The 21,961-nt window shown below is 36.0% G+C and overlaps 1 protein-coding gene across 16 annotated transcripts in view; it reads right to left on the bottom strand.

Annotated features, from left to right (window-relative positions):
- The window catches only part of RYR2 (ryanodine receptor 2), a 394,774-nt gene that overhangs the window by 85,547 nt on the left and 287,266 nt on the right, over positions 1 to 21,961 (bottom strand). For 9 of the 16 annotated variants that reach the window (XM_039567939.1, XM_039567942.1, XM_039567943.1 and 6 more), the window contains 9 exons: positions 21,432 to 21,569; positions 20,468 to 20,545; positions 17,731 to 17,806; positions 15,239 to 15,365; positions 11,781 to 11,896; positions 10,203 to 10,267; positions 8,054 to 8,175; positions 4,984 to 5,033; positions 1,189 to 1,249 (listed from right to left, as the gene is read on the bottom strand). In XM_039567939.1, coding sequence (XP_039423873.1) covers positions 1,189 to 1,249; positions 4,984 to 5,033; positions 8,054 to 8,175; positions 10,203 to 10,267; positions 11,781 to 11,896; positions 15,239 to 15,365; positions 17,731 to 17,806; positions 20,468 to 20,545; positions 21,432 to 21,569 — 833 coding nt within the window. The remainder of the gene's footprint in view (positions 1 to 1,188; positions 1,250 to 4,983; positions 5,034 to 8,053; positions 8,176 to 10,202; positions 10,268 to 11,780; positions 11,897 to 15,238; positions 15,366 to 17,730; positions 17,807 to 20,467; positions 20,546 to 21,431; positions 21,570 to 21,961) is intronic. The other 7 variants (XM_039567940.1, XM_039567951.1, XM_039567953.1 and 4 more) reach the window with 1 other exon arrangement.

The following is a 21,961-nucleotide window of genomic DNA, read 5'->3' as shown; positions in this document are numbered from 1 at the left end:
CCAGGAGAATTATTACCTTGTATTTTTTTTTACCTTATATGATTTACTAGCTCAATTAAAAAGATCCTTTGTTTAAGGAAAGTATCCATTTAAGGCATGCATGAAATAAATCAAGTTGATGTTCTTTTGTAAATTGAAGATCAGTCCAATTCTTTTAGTCTGATTGTCGATTTTAAAGAGTGAATATATACAGTTTCAAAAGCAATCTCTTTAAACTTTCATGTTACCTCCATGAATTCCTTTATCTCCTTCTGGAACTATTTTTACATCTCTACCAAGAGCTGAATTAGTGACCTTTACCTGTATCTGTATTCTGTCTGTGTGATAGCATGGACAATGGAAAACTTCAGACAAAAAAACCAATATATTGCAAAATAAAGGAGTATCATGCAAGAGCTGAGCCATATTAATGGCCACGATCATGACTCTACCCCATAGCAAATGGAATGTAAAACTTGTCCATAAAAGCTACTGCAAGGACACTGAGAAAAAGAACTATCTGCGCATAATCCAGCCAATTGTTTTGAGATTAAATGCAAAGTCAAAAAAGTAACCTTTAAATTTCCATGGAGTCAGTTTAAGCTATCATATTTTGTTTTACAACTTCAAAGATCTGAAAAACAACTATCAGCAGAGCTGGCTGACTTTACAGTAAATGAAAAGCAACACATTAGCCTCGAATATATATAGGCTGTCTCATCCATAAACCTCACAACAACAGCTCAAGCAGCTCAATTTAATATAAAAATAACACTGAATTCTATGCAAAGGTTTCGGGTTTTTTTCAAATTAGAACCTGAATTAATTTTGCAAAGAAGACATTCTACAAGACAGGTTTACTGTATACCATGTGCATTTAACTCCTGAAGTTTTTGATTAAACAGTGTAAGGAAAATAATAAAATATTTCTAACTTTATTGTGGTTTTGAGAAAGTCACATGATTAAAACCACGTGAACTAACAGCCAGAAGCTTCTGGACACCAGTGATCCTTAACGAAGTTTAAAGTGCAACCTACAAATAGTGTCAAACCCTAGTAATTGACCTGTCTAGCAATGGCAATTATTTTCAGCACTGTAACTTCTTGAGTGTTGAAATTCTGTAGCCTCACACAGGTAGCCCAAAGGTAACTACATATTACTTTCCTCAGTGATTTTCCTTGTACTTTAGAAAATACGATCAGAATTACCTCGCATCCAAGGTCTGCCCCAGTATGTGAAGACAGTTGACTATTGATGTTGCATCGTTTCCTAGAGAGGGAGGAAAATTATCCACCAATGAAGCTGAGCATAGCATATAGCTGATTGACACTCTTAACTGTACCTCTGGATTCAATGAAAGAGTAAATGACATAGCAGAAGAGCAACTGAACTTCTGCATAATTTCAACATTCAAGTTAAGAAACATGCAGTTTTTTGTCTTAGCCTTGTTTACACAAACGCAGTAACTAGAGGCAGTAAAGCATCTTTCATAAAACAGCTGAGGCAGTCAAGATGGAAGCACTTAAATGTGGGGTTAATTAGAGCTGCAGTGTATTGTCTGGTTTTCATTTGATTTCTCTAAGTTTTGCTTTAATTAATTCAAGTTTATTTAACATTTATCTTCTCCCTCTCAGTAACATAAAAGCTGTGAACTTTCCAAAATTGCTATTGCAGGAAGAGAACACTTACATAAAATGTCATTAAAAAAGTTAGTTTCCTGGTGTTCCCCATAGGCTGCAGCCATTTGTGGCTTAATTGGGTGTGGTCCTTATGAATAACAGTCTCTGATATAATACACATATTCCATAATTTTTTTTCCCATTTAAGTATGTAAAAAGAGGACTTACACACAACAAGCCTTCTATGCACCTGTACATCCCAAAATATTGCCAGGTACAAGCCTCTTTCCTCTACAATCTCTTTTTAAGTCCAGAACAGATGTAGGCTACACAAATTTGAACCACAGCCTGTTTTTCTAATTTACTTTTTTTAAATGAAATTATGCAAAAATAAAACTGCCTTTTTTCACTTCTCTTTAAATTTTCCTGATTAAAAAAGTAGAAATAATTTGAATGTTTAAGATTTCTGAAAATACTTCTATCTGCATACAGTGGTACAGCATACTATATTTTCTCACTGGTGGTTATTTCTTAAAAATACAAATGAACATACAACTAAAATTAGTAATTGTTTCACTGAACTAGAGATTTTAAAAGATAAATTGCACAGAAGGTGTGGGAGGTTTGTTGCAGCACTGAGAAAGCTGTTCTGTGCTACCAAAATCAGGAAATATTGTTGTGATGTTCATCCATAGGAGATTAAACAAACCAGAACCACAGCTCCCAGGGCTGCCTCAGACAGGCAGCCCCACCTTTTTTCACTGGCACATGTGATCATGCAGTGGTAGAGCAAGCAGATAAGAAAGCTGAGGTGACCTAAAAAATCCTACCAAAATCACCACCCCAAAAGATTAAGGATTTTTTTGGTCAGATCAAATTTTTTTTCCTTATTATTTTATGCTCTGTTAATAGGAATGCCAGTGCTGACTAAAAGATCACAGAACTGTGCTAACAGCAGGTATGGAGGGAAGTACTCAAAGCACACCAGACTGTGGATTAGACCATCACAGAATCATGGAATGGCTTGGGTTGGAAGAGACCTTACAGATCATCAAGGTCCAACCTCCTGCTGTGGGCAAGGACACATTCCACTAGACCAGGCTTGCTCAAAGCCCCATCCAGCCTGGCCTGAACACTTCCAGGGATGGGGCAGCCACAAATTCTCAGCAACCTGCTCCAGAATCTAATGGCTTACTAGAAATTTAAACAGCATAAAAATTGAATCAAACTACTTATACAAATTTGGTTTTTAAATTTGAGAAAATATAGATTAATATGCTCAGTGCACCAAAATTATTCACTAAAATCTTTCAATTTCTGCCCAGTAATACTAATGAAAATAAATCAATACAGTCTTCCTGATGTACAGGTCCAGCTCTCAAACAATAAATTATTGTGGTCAAAATCTACTTTCACATTGTAAAAAAATAATGATTCCATGCTGAATTACAATTCCATAATCTCAATGACACTCAGATATCAAATGTGATTAACTATTTAAGTTCACTCTATAAGACGTGCAGACTTAATTTCCCATTTTATCAAACTCCTATATACATATTAAGCTACATGACTTTCACTAATGATTTTCATAAATGACACTGTATATTCAGAAGTACCATTCAAATTCACAGTAATATAAAATACCTATACGACAAAACCATATAGAATTGTGCTATTTGTTATAGCAAACTCCGCACTATCCATCAAAGTTATTATTGAGCAACTTTCACTCACAGAAGATGCCTTCAAAATGCACAAATAACTTTCTAGGCCCCAGCTGTGCTCAGTTATGAGCATTTTCTCCTCTTCTACACAGTCTTTGCTGGAATAAGTGAAACTGTCTTGATCAGACTTTCTCACATCATGCAATTCACTTGCAAGGGCAAACAAACTTTAAGGTGACTTTGACTTGAGTTATTAGGTCCACAGTAAACAACCCAATCATGCTCCATAGTCTCATGATGACCTTGTCATAATTCACGCAAAAACTACTGTGTTGACATAAAGATTTTGTACTCCTTTTAGTTACTGCTGTCTTCTAGGAAAAGAGTTAAAAAACAAACTATAGCCATCACAAATAATTAGCTGATCCTATCTGACTTAACTCTTAGCACTTGAACCCAGCAAAGCAACAGGAAATAAACAAGCTGAGATGTGGAATAGAAAAGAACTTTTCTTTAGTACTGAAGAAAGTTATGTTGACTTTGGTTTTCAATTTCAACCATGACTCATTTTAGGGAAAAAAAAAAAGTCTGAAAACCAAATGCACAAATAACAAAAAAGATTTGCAAATTTTAATAGTATACCTGAGCTAGTTCATTCTTTGAAGAAACAACCTAGGGTAAAATTCAGAGCTAATATGTACATTTGTGACATATTCCACCCTTCAGAAAAAGCTGCAACAATGCCACACAGCTGCAGAAATAACTCCATTCCTCCTATGATCTTTTGGCTTTAGAGGCAAATCCACTCAGCTCCTTCCAAAATATTTAAAAGTGATTATCCTAAAACACCTTCTGATCATTCTTCTCAGTTTAATGGTTTTCATAATGGTCTGTAAGCTTTTTAAACATCACACTGCTGCAGCGAGTTCCTTCCCTTCAAATTGAACGAAATACGTGGGAATTGAGTTAGATGCATGTTGTCATAATCTAATTCACTACGTAATTACCCAATTAGGTATGTTCATGGATGCTGAAGTTTGCACTGCATCCATCATAGAAGCTATGTATGCATAGGATGTACTATTCCAACTCTCTTAGCACCACGGCATAAGAAAGAACTGCAAAGTAAATGACTGTGCCGCACATTGCATACAACGTATACACTTGATACAGTCTTCAAATTGACTTCAATTCAGTGATTTTCACATGGCATAAGACAAACACCAAGCTCCTGTCAAGGTCACATAATACCAGAAAGAGAGTATACATGCGTATGTGGAGTCAAGCACATCTGGGAATATTCAAGAATTCCACAGAACATAACTAAGCATTTCAGCCCACTTCTAATTTTCCTTGATGACTTTCCAATAGAAATGTGCAGTTCTGACTGTCAAATGTTTTTCCCAAATGATTTAGAATAACGTTACAAATCAGTAATTTTAATTTACTCAACAAATTCTTTGATAGGATAATGAAACCCAAATATTAGTTAAGACACACAGAAAACTAAACAACACCCTCCCCCAAACTGAAAACTACAAAAGCTTTTTGTTCTATCTAATAAATTCTGTGATCTACCAATCTAAACAATAAGTGGTCTGTGTAGACCATGCATTTCAGCCATGCAGCATGCAACAAAGCAGCACTTAACACAATGCAAAAACGGCAAAGAAAACCAAGTGATGGCCATGCTAGTATTTTTCAAGGGTCTCCTTACCAAACAGTGAAATCCTATGCCTGACAAGAACTCCAAGTTTGCAGAACAGGCTGAAGACAAAAGAAAAATAAAAGAGAAGAGAAGGGAAAAGGAAAAAAATAAGGGGGGGAGGGGGGGAGACAAGAAAGAAAAAATAACAGCTGATATATGAGCAGGAAAAGCAACATGATGTCACGCAGAAAGAATCAATTGTCTGAGCAGAATGTGGGACAGAATACTAAAGAAAGAATTTTCAAGTGCATATCCTTAACAAACATGGTTAAATAAGCACATATTATAATTAAAAAAACAAACAAAAAAAAAATTAAAAGCAAAGCTAATTAATATAAAAGCATTCTATACAATAACCCACAAGGAAATAACCATCAAAGCTTTAAAAAGTAAAATGTGGTCATTGTGCTATACAGGATACCACTGACAATTTGAGAACAAGAGTTAAGGGAATCAGATTAATTGAGGTATGTGATGGCAAATGTTTAACTTGCTCAATTAGGATCTTGTAAACTTGAACACAGCAAGAATTTCTTTTCACATAAGTTTTCTTTTTTTAAATATTCCCTCTTACATGGTTTAAAACAATATGATCAATGATTTTGTTTCACATGTTTGAACTACTTCCTGTGCTGATGAACAGCACTCCATTGAGAACAAAGAAGAGTGAAATTTTGTGCTAATTCATAGAAGCAGGAGCAAACTGCCCTACCCAATTTGACCTGGGCTCCAGATTAAGGAGGAATTAAATCTGTCTTCATAATCTGGTTTAGTGTGAGAATATTCATCACGAATGTCCATTTTGGTGTTATTATTTTATGCTGCAAACCCCTTCATCTGCTATAAATGACATGAACAATATCATGTCATTTTATTAAGCTACTTAAGTAATAGGCACACTAGCTATTTATTAGCCTCTGATTTAAAAGCAAAAGATACAATAAGCATGTCTGCAAAGCCTATGGATGAGATCTGAACATGTTGTTCCATTTACAGACAAGAGCATGGTGTCAAATGGAAGCATTTATGTCCAGAATCACAACAGCCAGGTTAATGTGGTATTGAATCCAGCTAATTAGCCAGTGCACAGTGATCCACTCTAGAAACAGCAACTGCTCTGTTTTAGAAATGAGTCTGCTTGGTGCATGTTCAGGGATCTCTGTTCACTTTTAATTCCATGATGCAGACATAAACTATATAATGTTTTATGAGGACCTTGGTTCACCAAGTCCAACAGGCAAAGCTGTAGAGAAGCATGTTAGCATCATATAGATTTTTTCGTCCATTCTGGAAAAGATATAAATAGCTCACCAATCTATCGTATGTTCTGACATACAAATATTACTCAACTGACTGTACCATTCAGTAGATGCTATGTTTTCACAAAGTGAGACTGAAACTATTATCTACAGCATATTTAGCTGAGCTTAAATGAATAAGTCCAAATTGCCAATACTTCAATTGTTCAGAGCCAATTTCATACAACTACAGTAGTACAAGAACTTGTAACATGGTCTACTGGATGAGAAATTCAAAAAACCCAATCACGAAGAGGTTGGTTACAAATACAACAGAATATAATGCCACTACATTTCAGGAAGAAGCCTGACCCATATTTTTTAGCAAAACAGATCTGGATTTACTGTATTTTCTGAATATGGAATGGTTGTTGCATATGCTAAGACTTTCACTGCATTATCAATATCCAAAACTATACTCTTCCATAGCTTAATGAATGCAAGTTTATCTTCACTGGATAAGGAAAGCAGCCAGGAACTGCCCTTCGCTTGAAGCAAATTCTGTGTAGGAGGTGCACTCAATAGGATTAGCTGTTACTCATCCAAGATTTCCTTGTATCTGTTTTCTTCTCCTTGGCTAACACACCTGGATGGCACATAACCCAATCAAGTATGGCAGCAGCTCTGATCTTTTTGCAGGACTATATGTTCGGGAATCTTACACAGCTATAGAGCATATGTGCATAAATCCTGAATCTCTATGCAGTAGATATGCTGATATATTTGACATATTCCAGAAGTAGGGAATTTATTGGCATGATTTAACAACTGTAAAAATACTGTTACCTAGGACATTGCAGACAGAAAAATAGCAGCTCATAAGACTGGAAAACTATTTATATGCACGCATTTTGATACATTTTGATAGTTTTTATATCCCTTGAAGAACACCACTCAGATAAGCTGCCAGATCAGATTAGTCCATGAGACGACACAAAGTCAAGACAACCATTACTTACTTGTGCTTAATATTGTGCTAGAAATTTCACGCAGTATTCACACAACCTTGCAAGCCCTGAATGTCTGTATGACCACCAGTATTTTTGATGCTGTCAGCCTCAAAATACAGCAATTCAATATCGCATGGTTCATGCCCAAGAACAGCCAAGAAGGCAACCATCATACATGCCCACATTACAGGTATTCAAGAGGTCCTGTGTGAAGCTTGTAATCCCCCTCACTAAATGGGAAATGTGGATTTCAATTCAATCAGAACTGAAAACATCTTAGAGAGATGGTCTTAAAAAAAGTGTAACTTCAGGGAAAGAATTAAGTCAGTATTTCTGTGACACTACTATTCTTATTACTATTTATGAAACTAAAGAAAGAATGCAACTCCCTTATTTTTAATTTTTGTGATGGACATTAATAATGATATTTATTGATTTAATGATATAAAAGTTTGGCTTTTAAATCTAACAAAATTTTGCAGGAATAATGATTTCTGTATATACCTTTTTCTAACAATGAAAACTGTTACATAATTGTTTATAGTCTGTGCCACAGACTATGCAAGTGCTCCACGGTTGGATATAAGGATTAACTGAAGTTCCCTGCATGCTAAAATAATCCTTTTCAAACAGCATATAATAATAGCTCTGTACTCCTCTCCATTTTATACAATGAATTTTCCTAACAGGGAAAGAAAGTGAAAAATTATTCATTTGTGTGTACATTAAAATATTTCCGCGCCTCCCACTTCTTACTCTCCCACAATCAACTGTTGCTCTTTAAAGACAAACACACATATGCATAGACATTAATATTATTTTAAGCTTTACCTTGTCACCATTTCTTTCTCTTTATTAGAGGCATGGCCTCCACTTGTGAGAGGCCTACTTGCTGAAGATAAGAAATACAGGCGATGATTTTTAAAATACTGATCAATCAAAGGGAGCACAACCTGAAATTATATCAGAAAGAGTGGTTATCTCAGGACCTTCTTTACTCTGTTCTGTATTATGCTTTGTAAGTCACAACTAAAAAAGACAGAAGATTTCAAACAGGTTTTCTGTTTTAAAACCTGTTTGGGTTTTTTCTTTAATAGCTATTCCTCTGAATTTATTTAGTATTCAAGGCACTTAATATGTTATCAAGAAAGGCAGCAGAAAAAAAATTTACATTAGCACTGGGACTTATCTGTGGTTTTTTTTAGGAGGAGTACAATGCAGAAGATATAATTTAATTTTATCTTGCAATTTAAGATTTTTACCATCCACATAACCAAACACAACTATTACGCTTTGTTCCTTTTAATGTAGGTTTAAAAAAAATCACCTACAACTGTCAGCACCCTAAAAGCACTTAGTTCAAGATTTTTCAAATAAAACTCCCTAAACAACTTCACTTACTAAGGGCTTGTCCACAGAAATTTTCCTGTTTACTTCCTGTGGTGATTATTACTCAGTGCCCACTGCAGGCGTCAGCCAGGAGGAGATCCAAAATAAACAGCCAGAAAGAAAATATGAAATTACTTCCTTTTTGGAGCACAAGAAAGTGGAATGCTAACTTCTGAGCCAATCAGCTTCACAAATAATACCACATGGAAGTAGTCTAAGGCATTGAAATTACAACTTACTGCAAGGATACCAGGATTAGAAAATGCTGCAGACAGTTGCCTTTTCTTATTCACTGATGAATTCAAAAGGCATTTTTGAATATGCAAATATCATACAAACTTTCACATGTGAAAGGAATAAGCAGATTTTCTTGGTTTATCATGTGCAAAATCATGACAGAAAAAGGAGAATTGTGCTGAATCTCATGACTGTCAGAGGGAAAGGGAAGTGCAAAGTCCTGCACTTGAGGAGGAATAAGTCCAGTTACCAGCACACACTGAAGGCTAATCAGCTGAAAAGCAGTTTTGCAAAGAAGGACCTGGGGATCTTCAGTGGACAGCAAACAGACCATGAGCCAACAAGGCAATCTTACTGCAAAAGCAGCCAACAGCAACCTGGATTGAATTGGACAGAGTGCTTGTCAGCAGGTCCAGGGAAGGGGTTCTTTCTCTCTACTCAACACTGGTGAGACCACATCTGAAGTGCTGTATCTAGGTTCTGGTGCTGTGTCTGGTTATGAGCTCCCCAGTACAAGAGAAACATTGAGAGTCCAGCAAAGGGTCACAAAGATGATTAAGGAACAAGAGGATCTTTTACATTACGAGAGACTGAGGAAGCTGGGACCCTAACCTGGAGAAAAGAAGGCTCAGGGAGGATCTCATCAATGTGTATAAATATCCGAAGGGAGGGGGTAAAGAAGATGGACCCAAGCTCTTTCCCACTGTGACAAGACCAGAGTCAACTGACTGAAACATGGTAGGTTCTCTCACACCATCAGGAAGCACTTTTTTTTACTGTCAGGGGGACTGAGCACTGGCACAGGCTGCCCAGAGAGATTGTGGAGTCCCTATCCTTGGAGATACTCAAAAGATGTCTGGACATGGTTCTCTGACACTGCTACGCAAAGGACCCTTCCAACCTCAGCCACTGTGTGACTCCGTGATGGAGACAACAGCATGGTTTTAAAATGAGAGAAATAACTACCATGACACTGACAGGCACACAGCCATCTTCATTCCAATAACTATTTCTCACATAAACCTGCCTGAAGATTGTAAAAGAGAAAAATCTTCAAAATTAGGCTAAGCCAGAAAACAGAAAATGTAGGGAGCTTACGAATAACATCATATGAATAGTTGCATAACATGGAGCAGGAAATAATGAGAATAAACACTATAGTCCTGTAATCTTCCCACATCTATACTTCATCCTACATTGCTTTCAAGCTATTTTTATTACTGCTGGTTTTAATTAATAAAAGAATTAATTAAACACAGAAAAACAGCACTACAACAATAACAGTCACTAAAAAATACATTCTCACTTCTGTTACTCACTATGTTGACAAAGAATAAGCAAAAATATACCGTACTTTGGCAAAAAACTTGATTTCTTGTTCATATGGGAATTGCTCTCCTTTGCCTCTGCTGCCACCATCTGCAGAGAGAAGAAAATTAGCTCCCTGTGATAAATCCTAATTACAGTCTACTCTGCATTTTTCTTAGGAAGTGTACGCTGTACACAAATAATACTGGTCATCTTCAGATGTAGATTTAAGGTACCTCAAACAGTATATGCACTAGTTAAAGTAGCACTTTATGACAACCTCGTTAGAGGAAAAGTAACAGCAAATAAAATGCATAAAGAATAACTGCCCAAATCTTCATAAAAGTGAAGGCATCTTGTAGTCCAAAGAGAAATGGATGCTTTTGTGAGACAAAGATCTGGTGCTACGTTTATCTTTTCCTGTTACAGGTGACCATTTGGAAGCCTGAACTCAGCTTCTAGCACCTTTCTCCAGTTGTTCCCAGGAGAAACACAAATTAATGAATTTTCATTCCTCATTTGTGAACTTTGTACTAAAGAACAAAATTAATGGTTAGATCTATCCAACTGAAATTTAAATTGCTTCACTCTTCCCTTACTATAAAAAACAAAATCTCTGTCAAAATAAAATCTGATACAGCTTCCAAATGATCATTTATTTATTTTCTTCTTTCCATTAATCTATTGAGGGACTTGAATGGTATTTGTTCCACCAATGTTTCTAGTGTTTCAGTATTTAATCATTATCATTCTTGCAGTTATTCCAAATTTATGTAATTAAGAATGATGAAGCCATGGTAACCAAGCATTAGCAGCAGAAGTAACCTGATGAGTTATTAAGACCAGACTTTTGTTACTGTAAGTAACCACAGCATAGAATAGCTCAAAAAATTTACAAATTTCCACATTAAAACTGTATTGGTTTTTAGAAGAGCATTGATTTATTCAATCTCCCTGATGTTCCTGTTACTGTCATTTACAGCATATATGACTAAGAGGCACAGTATATGTTACGTGTCATTGCAACTCCTATGGTCACAACAAAAGCTGCACCTGGCCAGTTTTTTTGGCTTTTACTGCCAAGCTGACTTGGGTCACCAAACTTTGTATTTTTTTACCTTCACCAAAAGCAGATAAAGTTAAATCCTTCGTAGCACTGTTGACAAAACATGTGCCAGGTATTTGTGAAAGAACATTCCCATTGTGGGAGTTTGTTGAAGATATTTCTCTACTCCCTTTTTCCAGAGAAAATTTCAGAATGGTACAAATGACAGTTTCATTTGCTCTCTGAAAAAGGGATTACATGTGAATAGCAACTATTAAGGTGCACATGTGAGAGATTGTAATTTTATGCATAAATGCAAGGGGGCAGCTAGTTTGCTTTTTCAAAGAATGAAAGTCATAAATTTTGGCTGTAAATTCTTAATCTGATGCATGAATATGAAAAACTGGAATGAATGGCAATTGCGTAACTCCAAAATTCATGATCTTCATCTACTACAGAAGATTAAGGGGAAAACTAGTCCAGAAATGTACCAATATTTAAAAGGTTTTCTGGTCATTTTTATAACATCAGTCATCTTAGGTAGTAATTGTTTTGAAAAATGTGCAAGGGCTACTATACCAAACTCCAAAATGTACTGATGGGCTTCATCCACATATCTTATAAGCTGCTGAAGGAAACTGTAGGCAAAGCGTTTCTCAATGGAAGGCGTGTCTAATTCCAGGTCCTTAAGTCCTCTGTAAAAAGAAATGAGTAAATTTTTACACATGCAGAAGGACTCAAAGCCATTTTACCTCTCCATGTAGTCTGACACAATTTTCTCTAGTAATGATTATGTGCTTGTTAATATAAGAAAATTTTTTGTGTGTTTCATGTAGACAGTACTCTTACACTTACTTAGGTTTTGAGCAATTTGTTAAGACACAACTAGATTTCCCAACTAGAAGGTTAGAAAAAAAATTGCACTCAAGCAGAATAATCCACTATTATTATAATTTCTTTCCATTACTTGTAAGGCATTACTATCTTACATTTCCCTCCAGGGACTAATTCTTGTGTGAGGGAGTTTTGAAGCTGGAAAAATATTTTAATTTAAACAATCAAGCTAGAAGTAAATCTAATATCCATCACTATGACTTTTCCTGAAAAGTTTGCATGCTAACAGAAAAGTTCAGAATAGCTATGTAGCATTTGTGAAAAATCAGAGGAAAACCAAAACAAAATGATGGAATCACTTTTCCAGCATGTTCTATCCATCTTAGTTACTAGTCTGATATAAAAAAAGCCCATCTTCTTTCCACAAGAATGAATCTCCAAAGCGTGAATCCATGTCATGGGCTGACATCCCTAGCAACAAGCTGGCACTGGCATAAGCCTTGTTTATGCAGGATGACGACTTAATTGATGGCACATGAAAAAGCTATTCTTAAACAGAAAGGGAATCAGTCACACCTCATCTCCCCCTGACTCATGCACCAAGTTATATTAGTACTCAGCTAGGTTGCAAGTTTAAAAAGTATACCTACTGCATATATACAGAATAGAACTGCCTGTGTACTGCACATTTATGATTTAAATTAAAATATTGATGATGGTAGGGTTCAGATTCAGAAAAAGAGATTCTGGAAATAAAACAGCTTTCTCAGCTGTCGATACAAATAATGGTATAATAATGTCTGCTACATTAAGGCTATCTGATCAAGGACCTCCTCAATGCAGAAGTGGGTAATAAAAGAAAAACCACAAACCAGAAAACCTAGAGACACAAATCTGGTAGAAAAAAGATGAAGGAGACAACACTGGAGAACAAAAGTCTCAAGTTTACTAATTAAGGGACTATTAAGAAACTTCAGGGACAGCTTTGGAGAGGGCCACCTGAACTTTGTAATTCCTAAGAGGAAGGGACATGAGGATTTGGATTACTTGTACACAAACCAATGCTCAGTACACAAAGCAATGACAGAATATACAGTGGGGAAGGATCAAGAAAGAGCAAAGTGAAGAAGAGACAAAAACAGATTTCAAAATAACTGGTCACATGTAAACTGTGGCCTGTCAAATCAGTTCACTGACTGAGTCCTGTATCTCATCACTAGAGTTTGTCCTATATTCTTATTAAATGCTTTCATACCTGTATCTCTGTGCAATGTCACTCATTATTCCATGTGCTGTCAGGAGTAAATGGCAGATACTGGCAGGACCAGCATGAGTGGATATTAGGCCAGGAACTGGAGTCAGGCTTGGAGTATAGGTGCACCCAGGTATGTGACAAATGGGGTGAATGAAGGTCTCAAGCATCAGTAGTTGGGAGACACCACAGCTTTGGGGAACACCTCTCTGGGCCCAGACCTTGAGCCCAGAGTGGCAGCTTCAGCAGGGGACTGCCATAAGTGCATTTGGTAGTGGCCATTGCAGTCAGACAGTCAAGGGCATAAAGCAGTGTCTGCAACTCCAGCAACTCCAGGAAGTCCCAGTTGCCTGCCACTGGGGTGGGAATGCTGTGTTCTAAAAAAATTCCAGCTAATGCGAAGGAGCAGTGTCAGTAAGATGAGTGAGGGCTTCTGCACCAGCAGCTGGAGTGTGCCTGATTGCCACATGCTTGGCAGGGGCCAAGTGTTTCTATCTTCCCTAAACCCAGTTTGCATGGAGGTGCAGAGATCTGAATGGTCACTGTCTAAAGACTGTAAAGATATGTGAGCAAGGCATACATGGCAGAAAGTACAGTGGTGAGCAGACCAAAACCATGCATCACGTCCTTTTTTGTTTAGACAAGGCAGTTGTCAAAGCTGCAGCAAGTACATTGAGTTTAACTTCATGGAAAGGCCTGTGTTTAACCAGCAGGGGAGGATGCAGATGTAACAGGAACTGGCTACTAGACAATGGGTGTGTCCAAGTTAATGCTCATCTTATTATCCCTCTTAGCCTTCCACGCCCAAAAAAACCCCAAAAGCCACTTTTCACTTGTGTTTAACAGGAATAAAAGGGTTAGTGGAAAAGGAATATGCACTCCTGAATACAGCTGATAATTTTGACAGAGAATAAGGAAAGAAGCCTTTGCTGTCTGACATCCTTCTTTGTACATCCTACTGCATTGACGGGAAGTAAACTGAATTATTACAGCTACCCTGAAAGATTTTACCAAAATTATTAACTGCGGACTCTAGAAACAGGCTGGAATTCACATGTGATAGAAAAGAATGGAAGTAGGCAGATTTTAAGTAGATGTGCTGGGCTAATTAATTCACAATGATTACTTAAATTGATCTCAGTGACTGTTTCATTCACTTACTAATGTTCAAGGCATGCAAGGTGCAGATACGCTTTCAGCCTTTTCTAGTGATTCTGATTTCCTAAGTCATGCTGATGAGGCAGAAAAGCCTCCAAATTAACTAAAATTTTATTCATGCTACATTTAGGAGGTAAATACACCATATTAAAATGAATTATGCATGTTATTCTGCAGACTATTCACTATTATTACACTTACACTGTGGATTGCTTAAAAAGTTATTTTAAAATATCACTTTTCATTTCTGAAATATTTTAATAATGCTGTAAATGAACTCAATTGAAATAAATGAGTTGTGTGTTTTAGAAATAAAACTGTCTTATCCAACCAATTGTCTAGAAATTCCTTTAGAAAGGAACATGTCCTTGAAGATGTCCATGAACCTGTAACTAAGACTTAATAATTCTGTCATTTGTAGAAAACTAATAAGTTCACTAACAGTTGGACACATGGAGACACACCAGAAAGAAAAAGCAGACTACAATGTTGAGAAGGGAGGGAGAAAACATGTAGAGATTCCAGAGAACTCTGTTCATGTCTTCCAAAAACCCTGCCACTAACTCTGTAATACATCTCTTCCTTACAATGTTTTATATGAAGGAGCTCATCCTTATTCAGGTACTGAAACATAAAAATGATCATAGAGTTTTGTTTTGATAGAAGGAACCCCAACAAACAAACAACAACAAAAACCAAAAAGCCCCACCACAATCAACCAAACCACAAAACAAACAGACCACTGAGGACTATCAGAAACCTTCTGTGACATTAATACTGAACAGAGAATTACCTGGAAACAACATATCCATTAATCTGTAGAAATTTCAGAATATCCTGTGCTTTTTCTCTATCCTTGGCTTTTTCTTTGGCTGTGAGTGTATCATAAGGAACAAGAAGGGGATGGTTGCCTCCTCCTACTATGGAGCATCAAGAGAATTAAAAATTAAAGAGTTATCTGTTGACATGGTAAGTCCCAGTAGGTAAAAGTACTATCACAATAATACACAGCACATTACAGTAACTTCTAGTCAGAAATAACAATACACTTGTCAGTTCTTTACACAAACCTTAAAAAGTATTCAGATAGAAACTTTGGACATGGTTACACCAAATTTTAACATATTTGCTACAAGTACCAGATAAATATGCTGAACCTATTGCAAAAACTCTTAAGAAAAAAATGCTTAACTGTTACAAACGTATTATACCTACAACTTCATTTAATGAAACTGAATATATTTCAATAAATAACACATCTTCTCCTAAGAAAACAAAGATATAAACAAATGTACAGACATACACCAAGTCCTGCTTTTAAACATTCTAATGACAGGGTTCATCAAGTTTAGCAAGATATACACATATCTAAAAATATATTAAATTTATACAGTTCTACTTTATATTAATAAATTAAAGACAGAAAATTTGAATACGTCATTGAAACATGGTTCACACAATGGTCCAGCAGGATCAAAAGAATGCTGCAAAACCAGAGGTAAACAGAATAAACTTCATTGTATTGCTTACAAAAATCTGAGGTATTGATATCTACTGAATGTAGATATTTAATTTGGAAGGAAAGTAAAGCTGCTATTGTTAATATAAATATCTGCATAAAAAGCAGCATTCTTAGGAGTTCAACTTCTAAGATCACCATTGCCTAACATAACACAATAAATTCCTATGACAATTGCTCTGAAACCCCAGGAAACTGTAAAGGTCATGATCAGATTTATCTATGAAAAAACACTAAAGAAAGTCTCTAAAAATAGTAATATTTTTAAAAAGGAACAAATTCCCTCTGGAAAATATTGGAGACATATCACTGGATAATTTTTTTTAAGCTACATATTCTGAAATTTTCCATTAATTCTGCTTGAATCCAAGTACAGGCAAAATGATAACCTAGTGGGCAAGTCTGATGGTGGGTTAGGTTTTTTGTTTAGTCTGGATTTGTCTTAGGAAGTACAGTCTTTAACACTGGGATGATTAGATTTTACTCTCTTATCACCAACATGATTTAATTGTACCACCTAACAGCTGAAGACAGATATGCAAAATGCATGTGAGTTCACATTATTCTTCTGTCCTTTACACATGGGTAAAAAAATATTTCAAAACTGGCATATGAATATACTGGAGAAAAACCCTCATGCGGCTTTTGAAGGCCAAGTTTTGCTCAGCCGACAAATTCATCTACTTTTCACTCACAAAAACTCTTCATCAGAAGCCTCTCCTTCAATCACTTATAGCCACCTCCAGCCTTCTCATACTGCACACCACAACAAATACTACACATTATTCTCATTGAAGTGCTTATCACAGGCAAAATTCTGCTTTCAAAGCTGTGAAATGCAGTATATCCATTAAAATATCTCATCTTTCTGTAGCCTATGACTTCCCAAACTTCCCATCCTGAGGCTACTTATTCTGAAGAAGGTTTCAGAGAAAAGGAATAAAATAAAAACTATATTAAGGGGAAATATAATTAAAGGCATGGCACTTGTCAAAGGCACTTCCAGACAGAACTTTACTTTTTTATAAAACCTTAACTGCTATACCTTTTCTGGAATTTTACAACTTTTAAAAACTGAAGCACTGTAGAGAAAACAAGAAAGAAAAAACAAACAAGTTTGGTGCATACAGTATACAACTAGACACCTTCAGATAAGGTAAAACCCTAGCTTCAATCATGTGCAAATATAGTGTTATCTAAAAAAAAATCAGCTTTAACACAAATAAAGAATTATTTTAACACAGAGGAAAAACAGTAAGATACACAAGACATGAAAAAGCTTTTCATTTAGGTAAGCAGAAATCATGAAGCACAAGCAATTTTTATATGGAATTCAAGTATCTGCTCTAGGTTGGTCCACTTGTCAATTCAACACATGATATGCGCAGTACTTAGTAAACACCTTTAGATCTACCTGCAATAAAAGAAGCTACACAAATGAAATCATAGTCCATTGGGTAATAGTCTGAAAGATTAATGCTACAAGGAAAATGGATTATTGTGGCTTAAATTTATTTACAACCTTTGCGTTTCCTTCCCTTGATATATCTGAACTGGTAAACTACTTAAACAAGAGCAGTTACACTTGGTACTATAACAACTTTCAGGCACTAAAAATCACAATCAAGAATAGATGCTTTGCTGTTTCTTCTTCATCAATTAAAATTTGCTGTTCCTTTTTCTTCTTTTTAATGTCTTCTCGAATGCATAACCTAAGGTAGTCACAGAGAGCATAAAATAATGTAAATACCTATAGTTAACATTACCTTTTGCTTCAAGCTCCATTTTCTTTTTCTTTGCCCATATGTTATGGTAGTTTTCAGCCATCATCTCAGCCATAGCCTTAGGAAAATGGAGAGCTTAGTGACATGGGTTGAAATGATTAACTGTCAGGAAGTACAAGTTTCTGGTTGGTATTATATACAAGTCTTGTTCTCTAGGAAGTTTAATACAATTACACTGTAATGGTTCACCGGAAACAAGTTTTTATTGAAAAAATATTATATAGAATTTGGGTAGAATTGGCATAGGTATAAGAGTCAGGAACCTGGCGCTGAAGAAACTCCTAATACAAAAAACAAGGAACGACAAAGAGAAGAATAGTCTGGAAATAGTACTGGGGTGTGACATGGGGGACTTCATTCTCAAAACAAGGCCAACAAGAACCCTCTGAAGACACTGTCAAGGGAAAAAAAGAACAGCAAGCCAGAAGACTGAATCAACATTGTTACTGCTGGCTGTGGCAGATTAACTATGAACCCATAGATAGAGCTTCTTCTATGTTATGTCTATGTCTATGATATTGCTCATTCGTGTGACCACACTGTTAAAAGCACCAGCCACTTTAGAGCATTAATAAGTCTATATATTCTTCCTATAAAACAAACTCCTTCAAACCAGTAAACTAGGAGCTAGATCCTGAACCAAGCAAAAGCAACAAGTGCCTCCTAGTAGGAAGTATTTCAACATGAAACAACCTTTCAAACCCACACCTACTGTCCTCCTGGTTGTATACTCTCCAATTGTACAGAGTGGTGGAATTTTCTGCAGATTTCACTTTACTTTGCTTCCATGAACCTAGAGAAACCTTCTCATCTTCAGTAAGGACTATGAGTGATGAGTATTTCTCAATATCAATTTCTTTATTTGTGAGAATACTCACGAATTCAGGAACTTCTCAGCCACATCTTATTTTTCCATTAGACAATTTGTATCACAAACTTTTTTCCAGTGAATACGTTATGACAGATATCTCTTCTGTTCTGTATGCTGGATGCCTTCTGTCATGCACACTCTGATCCTGGTATTTTGACAATCCCAAATAGGACCTTAGAAGGAGGCAGAGTAGTCTGTGTTTTCATAGCACCTGGCAAAGCAGGGTGCTATGAAGATGTTTTTAGATCAAGACCTAGCTGTTCATGGAGCTAAAATGTGACCAGGTGACTCAAGACCAAAATAAGGAGTATTTTGCAGACTTACAGTTTTGGACATGGTCATGATTCTTGCTAGCTAACCCTGAACTCCAACTTGAATGATATTAAACATTTTCTAAATTGTTCAAAATTACACAGCTAGTTTTTAAAACTCAGATTTCGTTAATACCCAGCATGTTCAGATATTTCCTCGATGTCTGCATCAGGACAATTAATAGCTGAAAGTGTATTTTAATTAAATTTGTTTTGCTTTTAAATAACAAGCTAGTTTCAAAGATGCTGGTTTCAAAGATGACTTCTCTTCATAGGGCATATGAATCATAAAGGCAACAAGCTCTGCCTTATAGCTAAGGGCTACAATGGAAATACAAGTAATGACAAGCATTAGAGGGTAAAGTATAAAAAAATAAGCAAGGGACTGACAGAAGTTTCCGTGCTCTTTCTATGTGATTTGTGACAGGATGGTTAATTTTATCTGGGTTTTGTTTACTGTATTAGAATACTATGATGATGTTCACATGGTGAGTTGTTTCCTGAGCATTAAATAAAGTCTGCAAAGTCTTTCAATGATACTGAGTTTATACAAATGTTAAATGTCATAATTGTAAGGAATCTTTATCATCAGTTTAAAACAAGAATGTAGTGGTAGAGGCAGTTATTCAATAAACAATTTTATGAACTTTTTGGAATGATCAGCAATCTACTGGCAGTTAATTCTTTTTAAGCTAGTCAGCAATCTAAAACTGCTAGAACTATAAAACTGGAAACTGTAAGATGGAAATCAAGGAGTGGAAAGCCAATGTGAGAATTTGTTTAGAGGTACAGTAGAGTATATACTGCACAGTTAGCCAGTTAATTTACTACCACTGCTTGTTTTTTGCACTATGGCAAAGCTCAGTATGGGCAAAGTTAGCCCTGTGTTTCCAGAGTCTATTGTAGTCAGTTTTGAACACCATGTTGCCACCACTAGACTGGTACAAACACTCATACTAACTAATTTAAAACAATTCAGTATATGCATACATTACATTGCAATTATACTCTCAGGAAATTAGTAGACTGTAAAACCTATCACCATACTCAAGCAAACATCATGAAAAAAAATCCTACCTAATGACAGAAACATAGATTATCAAAACATATTGGTCCAAATAACAGCAATCTACCAACACATCTGTCAAAATGCCACCTCCAATTCCTTCATTCTCAATATTCACATTACCTAATGGTTTCTGATTCTGATTCCTTCCGTTTAGAGAAAAAAAGAGCCTTGACTATATGTTTTGGAAAGATGACAGAGAAATGAATGGAAAACAGAAAAAATTGATGCTGCTACCTCTTTTAAACAGGATTCTCTTCAAAATGACAAATGTTCACAAACTGAACTGGGAAAATCAATCCAGGACTAAAGAAAATTTTGAAGGTTTTCAACACATACCATGTATTTTAAGCCACAGAGGATCAAAGAGAATAATGAAAAAGACCAGAAAACCCTCACCAGAATGAAAGCAAAACAGAAAAAATGAAATTGTAAAACAAACCATAAGCATTTTAGGTGCTTCTAACTTACATGTAAGTCTCTGGAGAGGGTGACATTGCTCATGTCAATTGCTCGAGGAGTGTAACCATGGGCTGTATCTACAGAGATCTGAATGACAAATGTGCAAAACAGTGGAGTTATGCAAGAATTTAATATGAAGAAGTTAACATTAACAAGATACTGAAAGTAATTAAGGAACTTAAGAAAAAAGTCATTTGTAGATCTACAGAGAGAAGAAGGATCCTTTGTGGCCCAGCTGAAAATAAATCAGGGGTGGTAAACTTCAGTGAGAATTAGGCAAAGGTCAACAGAGTTTGTTCCCAAAGACAGATGGCCATCAGACACAAATCCCTCTCACTTAAATACAAATTCCACTCGAACTCATTTAAGGTTTGAATTTATTGTGGATAAGGATACAGTTATGATTAAATCTCTGCATTTTCTAGACACTTTTTTTTCTCAGCAGGCAAAATCTCACACAATCTAGTTTTAGGTAAATTCAGGCAAAATTCAAATTTTGAATTTAGCTTTTCAACCCTATTTCTGCATTTAAGACTAGAATCTACAAATAGTTATCTTTTACCTTCTGTCCCTCCCCGCCACCCAGAAAATATCACCATTTTTTTATTCTTTCTTTTTACTGTCTAAATTTGTCACATGTTTGATCATTACATTGACACAAATGGTCAAAGAAGGATAAAAAGTGACAGAGATTCCCTGGATGCCAAGCCACTGATGCAAGAAGTGTGGCTAGAAAAGCAGCATTGATAGGCTTTCCTCTATGGGTTATGCAGTAACAGGTATCTCTTGCTTTAAAAATAACGTTTTTTATAAAGAACTTTTTAAAAAAGTCCAGGCTTTTCTTCCTATGTGAGATATTACTTTCATATGCATGTATATGATCATATAGAGCCCTAAAATTTCAAAGGCTTACTTTCAAAAGGCAGTTACTATTAATGGAGAATAAAACAAAGTTTTTAGCAAAGTGGCTCACTTGACTGGTTTGAGATATGCGACGCGTCCGATTATACAGTGCCATGGAATCTCCTTCCCGTGTTCTTTCAATTCGCCATCCCCATGCCAGCATAGTTTTTAGTGATTCTTTGATTGGCCATCGATAAATTTCTTTCTCCTAGAAGAATGTGCATGAAATAATTACCTTGTTTATTATGTAGCTGTACAGAGCAAAAAGTAACTACTGGACTTCTTCCTGTTTATACTGAGATGCAAAGAAATGTACTGAATTCAACCATCATGGCCCAGCATTGTTGAAATGATGCAAATAAATCATATAAGATATTAAAAAGTTTATTTATCATTTCAGAGGTGGGGAGAAGAATTCTGGCCCAGCAGGAAACTGATGATCTCAGTGATAACTGTGTTAATAGCATTCTCAGACATGAAGTCAAAGGTGGAGCAGTAATTATCAGGAGTAACACAGTGTTTTATCTGCTACATGAACCAAAAAACCACAATCATAGAACCACAAACAAGTCTGTGTTGGAAGAGAACTCTGGACATCTG

This window comes from Corvus cornix, chromosome 3 (genome assembly GCF_000738735.6).
Source record: "Corvus cornix cornix isolate S_Up_H32 chromosome 3, ASM73873v5, whole genome shotgun sequence".
NCBI lineage: Eukaryota > Metazoa > Chordata > Aves > Passeriformes > Corvidae > Corvus > Corvus cornix.
The sequence above is the reverse complement of the archived record's forward strand: the minus strand, read 5'-3'. Positions and strand labels throughout refer to the sequence as shown.